Source organism: Octopus bimaculoides, chromosome 2, assembly GCF_001194135.2.
Source record: "Octopus bimaculoides isolate UCB-OBI-ISO-001 chromosome 2, ASM119413v2, whole genome shotgun sequence".
In the NCBI taxonomy this organism is placed as follows: Eukaryota; Metazoa; Mollusca; class Cephalopoda; order Octopoda; family Octopodidae; genus Octopus; species Octopus bimaculoides.
Window position 1 is genome coordinate 150,930,069 of NC_068982.1, and position 12,305 is coordinate 150,942,373.

Sequence of the window (12,305 nt, forward strand, 5' to 3'; positions counted from 1 at the left end):
TATATATTTATTTATTTATTTATTTGTATAAAGTCTATGATTCATTCTCTAGCTACTCAGTGTTTCATATATTGGTGTTTTATTGAAAGGGTGAAGACTAAACTTTAACTAAGTTTTAATAAGGAAAAGAAGGCAAATTCCTGCAGTGTTTGACATCCTGAAATGGGATAGGTAAAAACCTATATACCAGGGGACTTTGGAGACATAGCAGTTGTTACTATCATAAAAGAAAAGTACATGATCTGAATGTGGAAACTATCTTGGGATTTTCCTGTCAGCAACAGTACAGTGGATAATTCTCACTTGCATGATGACCAACTGGCTCAAACCATTAGCTGAAAAGATCCTTTCAATACATTATGTGAAAGGATCAACACTTCATACTGTGTCATTTACAAGAAAAATGTTCAGAACATCAACCTTTGTACAAGGCATTCACTGACCTCACCAAAGCCTTTAGCTTAATATCAAAGGAACTTCTATGTGATACCCTATCCACTGATTGATATCCAGAAAAGTATATTAGCATCCTGAAACTCATCTATAATGACATTCTTGCCACAACAACTATGAACTATTTAAAATCAGAACAAAAGGACAACAGGGGTGTGTAGCTGTTCTAGCACTGTTAACTATTTGCCCTGCAACAATCATCAATATTATCGAGCATGACTTACATCTAATAATTGCATTTGTCTGCAGAACAGATGTTCTGTAGACAGAATGTTCAACCTTGCTTGTCTAAAGTCCAAAAGCAAGACATCTACAAGTTCCCTCAGCCAACTCCAATAAGCAGTTTCCTCAAAAAAAATCATCTGCAATAGATACTGACTGCCTTCAGCTGTATATTCAAGAAACTTAGAGTAAGCACCAACTCTAAAAAAAAAATCAAATAATTTGCAGACCATCACCAACTAAGACAAACCAAATAGACCCATTGATTCAACATGGTGAACCTACTCTGCTAAATGTAGGCATTTTCTATACCTTGGAAGTTTCCTTGGCTGTAATGTTGATAAGATCATTCATCATTTCACATATGCTGAGATACTTTTGGGATGTCTCCAAAGAGGACATTTTTCCTAATTATGATATTTAAATAGACACCAAAACATTAGTGTAGAGAGCTGTGGTAATTCCAATATTCTTGTATGGATAAGAAAATATAGACAACAAACTGAAAACATTTGAAGGCAATTTGAAAGGTTCTGATAATGCAGTCATCAAAATATCTTAAATATCAGCTCAGAAGACAAGAAAAACTTATGTTAGTGTATAGACTGCAGTGAAAGCTACAAGTATCGAAGTCTTCATCATCAAGAACCAAGAGTCATGTTATTTGGATCAAAGATGAAAGTCGATTGAAACAAATTTTATTTAGAGATGACAGATGTAATACAGGTGAATAACAAGAGATTTTAAGATATCTCATAAGCCATCATGAAAATATATAAAAACATCAGTAACAGGTAAACTAGAGTCATGGATAGAAACTCTGAAAACCAACATCAAAGATGGAATGGTAACTTTTGAAGTCAATAGATGCACAATACTGGAAGAAAACAAAAAGAGAGGTAGCATAAACAAAATTTTCAGCATAACCAAAACATAATCTGCCATTTGAAACACTTTGTACTGAAAGAACTTTCAAAGCAAAGATAGGACTCACAAGCACCATAAATAAATCAATGAAATAGAGATCATCAAACTTGACCTTCAAGAGTGGCCAAAATATTAATATTTTGAGAAAAGCAGACAAAAATGGCTGTGATATGATGTTCAAACACATGCATATGAGCCAGTTTCCCATTTTGTACCAACCAAGTCTTGACATGCTGTCCCTTTTGCTTATTGAATACCCTACTATTTCTCTGTTAATCCCTCTCCCATGTACTGTACTCTGCTACCTTTTTAATGAGGGATAACATTAGATCTATCACAACTCTACCCACCATCCAAATCTCTCTACCTTTCTCCTCCTTGCATTATGATGCCTGAGTAACAAAAGAATAGCTTGAAAGTGTGCTATTAATTACTAAGAAGAAATGTTGCACTATTCAGCATGCCTTGGATATAGGAGACAAGGTGAAAAGACTGTGCTTACATTTTTAAGTTGTGAGTTTCCCCACTTAAAGTCTTCAACTGGTATTCCAATTCTAGACATTCTAGACAGGAGAGTATAGTATATAACAAGGGACTGAGTACTACTCCACTATGTTAACCTCCACTCGTAACAAAAATAATTTAAGCAAACACTTGGCTAACATGATTCTATGATGGCCTAAAATGACAGAAATAGAAAGGAACCCCAACAACCACACTGATCTACCTAGCAGTAAAAACAGCAAAACAGTCATAATACTCTGTCTGAATTTTACAAAGGGAACAAAGGCATTTTTTCCTCTTCTTTAAGAATTCCCGATCTTTTGTTGGAGGTAGAAAACTATAGAAAACTATTCCACCTGAAATAAGAATGAGAAATGCTGATATAACACTATGAGAGCAAGTGTGTTTGTGTCTCCTTGTTGTGACATTGTGTGAAAGTTGTAAATGAGTGTCACCATACAAGCAGTGCTGTTCGTTTCCATATTTGGAAGCAGATGAGAAAATGTCAACAGGAAGGGTATCTGGCTGTAAAAAACCTGTTTCAATGAACTCCATTCAACTTATATAAGTATGGTAAAAAAAAAGTATGTTAAAAAAAGATAAAAATTAAATGATAAAAAGTTAATACTTCATGACTGAAAATTCTAACATCTTGAGTGTATGGAAAAAGAAGAGTTTTTTTTAAACCGCACTAATTATGTATAAAAATATAGTTAAATGCAGAATTACAAGTGGGGAAAATATAGAACAATCTCTCATTCACAGGTAAGTTTTAGTTGTGAAATCTCTGCTCTTAATTTTTAACTTAACTTTTCATGAGTATGTAAACTTGATAAATTATATAAAATCTTGTCCATTGAATATTAGGATCTTTACTGAGTTGTGTAAAGAATGGGGAAGAGAATATGAACACCTTTTGCATTATGAGTTGTCAGTGGAATATAAAGGAAATGTTTTGGAATAACTTCTTGAATTATAAAATGAAATTTTATTGTTTCTAGATGAACATGCTCTGTTAGCAAGAGATATATTTGATTTTAAAAATAGATTTCAAGAATTTGATTTGTTATTATGGCTGGCCTATTTACATGACATATTCTATTGTAAATGAATTAAATTTGAACTTGTAAAGCACAAACATAAATATTGTTAGAGTTCATGGAGAAAGAAAAGCAACAATTAAATAACTGACTTTTTGGAAGTAACGTGTTCTAAAAGGAAATTTTCAGTCTATTGAAGCATTTTGTAAATTTTTAGGAAATCATTTAGAAATAAACTTACAATTAGATGCATTTTCTGCATCAATTCAAAAATAACTCTTAAGGTTAGCAAAAAATTTGAATGAATATTCCCCATCCCAAACTATGTCAACAAAAATTTGGATTAGAAATCCATTCAGTGAAAAATTAGAAAATGAAGAAATGTTACAGTGAAATGAACTAAGTGGATTTCTTAATTGAATTTTCATGCAACACTACTCTGAAACAAAAATTAAGAACATCTTAATTGGTTTTTGCTTAAGTTGTAAAGAGTATCTAAATTTATTATGTAAGAAAGTGGCCTAATTTTTAATGCATTTTGTTACAATTTAACAACGAAAATCTAGGTTCCACATGTTGGTTTTTCTTAAAAAGAAAAAAAGAAAGATAAATACAAAACCAGATTGGATGTTGAGGAAGATTTGAGGCTAAAGTTAACCTCTTTTCCTCTTGATGTACAATTATCAGGTAATAGCAAACAATGTCATCCTTCACATTAACGTGTGAAAAATAATTATCTCTTGTTGAAGAATAATAATAAATGAAATGGGAAATAAGGAAAGCTTCTAACAATGCACAAAGTTTAAAAACCTTTATATTTCAGGTGCAAAAGGTCTATCTTTACTGATCCACTGCAAGGCCTATCTTTATTGATCCACCAACTTAACCCAAAAGTCAATGGTTGGTTGAAATTGGGTCAGTGGCTTCTGTGAATATACTGTTAAATACTCCCTTCATTACTGCGACCACAACCAACATCATCCCTAGCACTGTTACTTACCAGTACCCTCCACCACTGCTATTTCTTGCCATACTGAGGAATGTCTGTTGTAAACTGCCATCAACCACCATGCCAACAGATACTACAAGAACATACACCGCCAACACCGTCACCTACTACTACCACAACACTTACCACTACCATTATGGGGATGTAGACAACACCATCATTGACTACTACTACTATCACTACTGCCGCTACTACCACCACCACCACCGCCACCGCCCCTGCCGCTGCCTTCGCCACCACCACCACCACCACCACCACCACTGCCGCCACTGTTGCCAACCTCAGCCAGTCTTCCTTGTCTTCAACACCACTGTCCTCATTGTGACCTGTACAACACTGACTCCACCAGCATTTTGGGAAATGCTGCTGCTAGCACAAGCACTGGTCTATCGAAAATGGCAGGATCTATGCAAATATACATTTCTTTGACTGTATTCTTCTGAAGATAGGCCTTTGCCCCAAAAATATAAAGTTTTTTAAAAAACTCTCTGCATTGTTAGAAGCTTTCCTTATTTCTTATTTCATTAATTATTCCACTTCTGTACAACAATGCTTCAAGCAAACAACAATGCTCTTCAATTCTCTCTTGCATTTCTTTTGCATTCTTCATTTTGTTCATTTTCATTAAGAAGTAAATAAGTGTTTAATTTTACATTGTCACAGCCATGTGGTTAAAAAGTTCACTTCCAAACAATGTGGCTTCAGATTCAGTCCCACATGTGACGCCTTGAGCAAGTGAGTTCTATAGCTCCTGGTTGATGAAAGCCTTGTAGATTTGGTAGACAGAAACTAAAAGAAGCTAGTTTTTGTATGTGTGTGTGTGTGTGTGTGTGAATAAATGTGTGTGCTTGTGTATACTCTTCTCTTGACATCTTGTAAATAAGTACTACTGTCATGCAAGCAATGTTGTTCATCTCTAATCTTCCAGAGAAAACATGTCTAGGCATGGAGAAATATTACTTAGTTTGGGAACAAGATTCTCTCAGTTTCTGTCTACCAAATCTACTCATAAAGCTTTGGTCAGCTTGGAGCTATGAATTGGAAGGATTGGTTAAAAATGTCTTTCTTTTGCCTCCATCTCTCTCTCTCTCTTTCTCTCCTGCTGACTAGGTAACCATGTGTCTCCTCTACAGCAAGACACTTGTTTCTGTCTCTCTGTCACACTCTAACCTCTCATTACTTGGTACAAGGTTACCTCCTCCAATACTCCACTTTTCAAAGGATCTTTATCTTGCAAGCTACTTGGTGATCCCACCAGTGCTGGTGCTATGTAAAAAGCATCCAGTCCATACTGTAAAATGATTGGCATTTGGAAGGGCATCCAACTGTAAAAACCATACTAAAGCAGACCTCACTGGTGTTGGTGCTACGTGGAAAGCACCCAGGCCACTCTGTAAAGTAATTAGCATTAAGAAGGGCATCCAGCCATAAAAAACCATGCCAAAACAGACTTTGCCAGTGCTGGTGCCATATAAAAAGCACTCAGTCTACTTTGTAAGGTGGTTGGGGTTAGGAAGGGCATCCAACTATAAAAACCATACCAAAATAGACAGAGAAGCCTAGTGCAGTCCTCTGGCCTGCCAGCTCCTGTCAAGCCATCCAACTACTGCCAACACAGAAAGCAAACATTAAATGATGATGACCTTTAAGCTCTGCCTACCAATTCTCTTTCTCCAGTGGTGGAGGAAACCCACAAAGGAAAGAGTAATCAGCACGTTGCTTTTATATGAAGAACGAGAGATTCAGACACACCAACAAGACTGTAAAGTGTGGTAGAAAATGGAAGTCGCAGGAAGTTGTGAAGGAAGCAAAGACATACTGGAAATGCCAGGAGATTATTGGAGTAGTTTGTCAAAGATGGCTAGGACTTGGCAATTACAGCATCAAGAATTTGAGAAACATCAACAACAGGAACAAGAGAGAACTCATGAAGGATCTGTGATTCAACAGAGGAGGATTGCTGGGTGAAGGTAGTAGGTCTTGCACACCAGGGACAAAGGACACAGTGGCACCAAATGTTAGAGCACCTGCTGTCCTGGAAGGATCACTGGGGCAGTGACCAGGGAAGATTGTCCTTCCTCCTTCATGCTGTTGCTGATCTCTTCTTGCCAACCCCAAATAACCTTAAAATATGAGGCAGTGTGGAGCAACTCTTTGCACTGTGTATCACATCTTGACTAGATGCCCTAAGGCACTGGGAGAAGGCAAATACAAGTGGAGACACAACAAGGTCTTTGTGTAAATTGCCAAGTAGACTGATTGCAAAGAGTTAAAGTTAACAAATACCAGTCACCACCACCAAAGGATATCAGATTCCTGAAGGAATGCAAAAAAGCTCCTAATATGAAAGTCAAGGCAGGAGACCCATTTTGTATTTTGCATGCAGCCTCAGTCTGGGAAATGCAGTTGTTTTCTCACCTGAACCACCTATTCATTGAATTATAGTGTAGGTGGTTGAATATCCCACAAATATTTGCAACCCTAATAGGAAATCAGAGTAGCACAGTGTCTAACAAGGTTTGGCCCTTTGAATTACGTGTACAATCTTATCTTTCAATGGGCTTTCACACGGTTTCTGTCTACCCTTTTCCATTCACATGGCTTTGGCAGACCCACAGCTATGGTAAAGACACTAGCTCAAAGTTCCATGAAATGGGATTGAACCCAGGTTATCATGATTGCAAAGTGAACTTCTTAACCACTTGAGTGGTGATAGCATCACAGCATGTACATGAATTGTTAAATATTCCAGGTAATTACTGAGCAACAAAATATGTATAATTTTCTACATGTGCAGTGTTAATCTCAAGAATATGAGATTATGAATGAATGAATGATTGGAAGTGGTATTTGATAATAGGAAAAGATGAAAGTAGAGAAATGTGAAGTAACAGCTGAAGTAAGAAAAATTACAGTTTACAGAAGAAACTGGAAAGAGGCAGACAATAGGTAAGAAATAATGTTTTCAGCATGGAAAATCAGATGATGATAATGACACTTACAGTATCATGAACATTTCTTGACATACCTAAGTTTTTTATTCATTTCTTCAAAAGTCTTCTGAGCTTGTTTTGAAGAAGTACGCTCCATTTGAAGAGTTTTGTCCAAGTCTTGCACATGCATCTAAATAAATAAGAAACATGTTAAGAATGTTTGAAAAAGAAGGCTCTGAGGAGTAGAAGTCTAAGTTTAACATGTATCAGTTCAGGTGGAATATGACAGATATTTATGGGATTGTTTTAGTAGACATTCCTAATCATTATTTTCTTCAACCAAACCTCTTGTGGTCATCTTCAGTTTTCAAAGAATTAAGCAAATGAAAAACGAATTTATTCTGAATAGGAAACCTCTTTATAACAGGTAATATTTCCTATAGAAGGAATTCAACTCAGCAGCATTGTAAAGTGATACTGATAATGTTGCTGTGAATTATATCAGCTGGTATACTTTCCAGACAAGTGTCTTCTTGGAAATAGAATTATTGTATTGTGACTGACAGAATATGAAGCACTGATATTTAGTGTGATCATCTTCTCTCTTATAGCCTACTGATGTGGCAATACCATAGCTGTTTTCTGCTGCTAATGATGAATATATGCTCTGGAGTGCCACCTATTTTCATGCTAGCAGACTGAGGTAAGTAAAGTAAGTTTACTTAATCAGGAGCAGAAATTATTAGTTAGTGGTAACAGAAGTTGAAAACATAGTCTCCTGGATCCAATACTGGGTCCAATACTATCATTACCAAAATACTCCAACAGTCCAGTACTATGATGGTGGCAGTAGTTTAGTACAATGACTTCTATAATAGTTGAGTCATTCAGTACCATGACCATCACTGTAGATCTGTAGTCATGTAATGTGGCCACCACAACAGATCAGTATTCTAATACTGACTACTATAAATTAATAGTTCTCCATTATAGATCAGTAATCAAGTACAATGACCACCACTGTAGGTCAGTAGTTGAATACCACATTTACCTCTTCTCTTTTTGGGGTTGGTAAGATACAGTACTAGCCTAGTACTAGGGGAAGGGGTCAATGTAATTGACTAATCCCCTCCCATCAAATTTCTGGCCTTGTGCCTGTATTAAATACAATTATTCTTACTATCATGTTTTCACCAGTTTTATGCAAGTTTTTTCTGGACATTAGATCTGGTACAATACCAATACACTGCCCTCTACCGTAAAGATATACATAGACCATTTACCTGCATGACTTCTGTCTTGAATTTAGATTCTAAGTGTGTTTCTCGTTCTGATTCTATGCTGATCTCCATTGATTTGATATGAGAAAAGGCAATCTGAAAATCATTAAGAACCTTTTGGAATTTTTGTTTAAACATGACTAATGGAATGAATGAACGTACATACATTTATATATATTATATATCTGGGTTTTGTCCCCATTAATTGGGGTGGCTAGATCTACCTCAATGCCATAGCAACCGCCCTCACACCCTCTCACGATCTTCCTGGTTTTGGGTGTCCTCCCTTCTCAAGCCAACCCTCCCAATCTCCTCCCCCACCTGTTCCCTCCACATTTTCCTCCGTCTACCTTGCTTTCACTGTCCATTTACCTACAACTTTAGCACCTTACTCAGAACATGCTCCTCATCCCTCCTCAACACATGCCAATACCACTGCTCTCCATTCGCCCTTTCCAGCTGTTCCACAGATTCCTCCAGCCCCTGCATCCCCCATCAAGTCCTCAGTCCTCCTCTTATCAAATAGCCTCGTGCCACATATTTCTCTCACCATTGCTCACTCAGTCCTTCTCAAAATTGCCATCTGATATGAAAATACAATTCAACACTGGATTTAATTGTAGATTAAGAAGTTGAAGAATGTTAATATAAACTTAATGTGGGTCAAAGAAATAAAATATTAGCTGCTTTATAATGTCTTTTATAAACTTTAGTTAATAGCAACTTATGACGAATTGATGCATTAAACAAAATTCTATTGTTTTGATAAATGCTTGATAATATAAATTATGAAAGCTAGTCATTTTTCATTCAAGTGTACTGCATTATAGAGTGAACTATTGTTATATGGACCAATAAAGTATGTTCTGTTATAACTGTGGTCTAAATTCTCATCATTTTGTAATGGGTTCAAATTTATACAGAACCAGTTTCACCTTTTATCTTCCAGGTGTTAGTAGGCTGAGTATAAGTAATATTATTATTACTAGTATTTAAGGCAGTGAGCTAGCAGAACCTTTAGCATGCTGGGCAAAATGTTTAGCAGCATTTCATCTATCTTCATGCTCTGAGTTCAAATTCTGTCAAGGTCGACTTTGTCTTTCATCCTTTTGGGGTCGATAAATTAAGTACCAGTGAAACACTGGGGTCGATGTACTCAACTAGTCCCCTCCTCCTAAAATTTCAGGCCTTGTGCCTTTGGTAGAAAGGATCATTACTAGTATTTATTAAATTCTGATTTAGTTACCAATACTTTTCACCCAAGAATAATACTAGCCTTGTCTTTAATTAAAAAACATTAAGGGTCACTATGTTTTTCAATCTAAAGGATTCATATTCCTCAAATTTATTCAGTCTTCAAACATACTTTACATTTTTACAAAACAGTGCTCAGCTCAAACTACCAGAACACATATGTTCTCCTAACATTCAATTGAAGGTTTCAACTGAAAATTACCTTATATGAAGGAAATAAATACATCATCATCACCATCATCATCATTTCATGTCCACTTTCCATGTTGGCATGGGTTGGACGGTTTGACTGACGACTAGCTAGCCAAGAGACTGCACCAGGCTCCAATCTGATCTGGCAAAGTTTCTACAGCTGGATGCTCCTTCTAACTCTAACCACTCTGAGAGTGTAGTGGGTGCTTTTTATGTGCCACCATCACAGGGGTCAGTCAGGTGGTACTGGCATCGACCATGCTTGAACGGTGCTTTTTAGGAGCCATTGGCATGGGAGCCAATCCAGTGGTACTGGCATCAACCACGCTCAAATGGTGCATTTTACGTGTCACTGGCATGGGAGCCAGTCCAGTGGCACCTACTAAGATTTTCAATGAGATTATAAGCAACCATTTGGAATAAAACTGTAACAAGTTCATTAACAGGTTTTGAACTGTGTATCTATGTAGATAAAGTTTCACATCTATTTAAGATGTTACCATTTGAATATTAATCAAACTTAAAATATAACTCTGACCCTGAAACATGAAGGAGAGGAAGTGCATTATTGATTAAACAAAAGCTAGGCATGTGTAACAATAAATGAAATATAATGTCTCCTACATTTAAGTCTCGTTTTAAGTTTAATTCTTTTTCCTGTGACTCTTTCAGCTCCATCAATGATTTCTTTAAACCATCTTCTAGCTTTGACTTTTCACCTGAAATTGCATTGTGAAATTTTACAAAAGATTTGTCTTCATTTAGGGTCTATTTTTAAAGACTGGAACATCATTTCAATAACTTAATTCAAATTTGCTTTAACATGCACATAAATATATATACAGCGTGGGGCAGAGAGAATGGACATTTTTGAACTGGCTATTACTCAACCCCAGCGGGAGGGACATATGTCTTAGCATTTTTTGTTTCAGGTGAAGCCATGGCACTATGGATGATAGAGCATCATGTGTTTGCCTATGACAATTACGTGAAGAATAATAAGTCTGTCACAACAGTTCAGCATGAGTATCAGTGCCACTTCAACATTCACCGAAATCAGGCTGTTCCTGCCTGTAACACAATCTTATGTTGGGAGAATGCACTTCGTATACAAGGTACACTAATGAATAGGACACTGGTGGGAGCACCATGAACAGTATGGATCCTAGAAAATGTGGAACGTGTCAGACAAGCTTTGATACAGAGTCCGAATCGTTCTACTAGGAGGCGTTCCACTGAACTTCGCATCAGTAATTGATTGATAAGGCATAGTTTGTATGAAGCCCTGCATTTCCACCCATACAAATTGGTCATTGGGGAACATTTGAAACCATGGGACTGTGCACAGCAGCTTAACTTCGCACATCAGATGGAAGCAATTTTTGAGGCAAATGACAACCTCATTTTGTTAATGAGTGATGAAGTGCATTGTCATCTCAATGGTATAGTGAATCAACAGAACTGTTGTTATTGGGCTCTTTAAAATTTGAGACAACTGCACGAAAGACCACAGCAATTCCCAAAAGTGACAGTCTGTTGGAAAAGCTGCCATCAATGGTCCTTACTTTTTTGAAGACAGTAATGAAAATGCTGATACTGTGAACTCCGAGCATTACAATGAGATGATAAACAACTTTGTGCCTGAATTATGACGAAAACATATGCCCATTCAATGTGTGTGGTTTCAGCAGAATGGGGCAATGGCCCACAGAGCCAGAGCATCATTGGACATTCTTCACCCTCTTTTCAGTGATTGCCTCATTTCCAGGTTTGCTGACATCCCCCCACCCGGTCCCCTGATTTGTACATGCGTGATTAATTCTTGTGGGGAAACCTCAAGGCACGTGTGCATGTGCATAAGCCCCATACAATGGATGATTTGAAGGAAGCTATTCACTTGGAAGTTGCCCAAATTGACAGAGCAAGACTTGAGAGAGTGGAGGCCAACTTCCAGGAACACCTTCAGAAATGCATGTGAAAATGGACACCACAGGATGGATGTTGTAGAACTGAACCCAAAATCATTTGGTTGGGAAGCAAACTTCTTAAACACACAGCCACGATGTGATCACAATGTGCTTTCAATTCTTTCTTGACTGCACCTTTCTTTTACATCCTGGCCCAAATTGTTTTATTCAATTGTCTTCCCATCATTATGGTGGCCTTCTGAGTGGATATCACTTAGAAACTGCATGGGTCCACATGTAGTCTGTGAACCTTGTGACAATTCATCATCATCATCATCATCATCATCATCGTTTAACGTCCGCTTTCCATGCTAGCATGGGTTGGACGATTTGACTGAGGACTGGTGAAACCGGATGGCAACACCAGGCTCCAATCTAAATTTGGCAGAGTTTCTACAGCTGGATGCCCTTCCTAACGCCAACCACTCAGAGAGTGTAGTAGGTGCTTTTACGTGTCACTTGCACGAAGGCCAGTCAGGCGATACTGGCAACGGCCATGCTCGAAATGGTGTCTTTTATGTGCC

General features: G+C 37.3%; 1 protein-coding gene and 1 long non-coding RNA gene across 9 annotated transcripts in view; one reads left to right on the forward strand and one right to left on the reverse strand.

The window, feature by feature from the left end:
• Window positions 1–12,305, reverse strand: part of LOC106874333 (coiled-coil domain-containing protein 171) — a 187,288-nt gene that overhangs the window by 89,884 nt on the left and 85,099 nt on the right. For all 8 annotated transcript variants that reach the window (XM_014922033.2, XM_014922031.2, XM_014922027.2 and 5 more), the window contains 3 exons: window positions 10,439–10,533; window positions 8,372–8,464; window positions 7,184–7,278 (listed from right to left, as the gene is read on the reverse strand). In XM_014922033.2, coding sequence (XP_014777519.1) covers window positions 7,184–7,278; window positions 8,372–8,464; window positions 10,439–10,533 — 283 coding nt within the window. The remainder of the gene's footprint in view (window positions 1–7,183; window positions 7,279–8,371; window positions 8,465–10,438; window positions 10,534–12,305) is intronic.
• LOC106874335 (uncharacterized) overlaps window positions 7,574–12,305 on the forward strand; it is a 56,732-nt gene continuing 52,000 nt past the window's right edge. The window contains exon 1 of the long non-coding RNA XR_001409990.2: window positions 7,574–7,791. This is a non-coding gene — a long non-coding RNA (uncharacterized LOC106874335). The remainder of the gene's footprint in view (window positions 7,792–12,305) is intronic.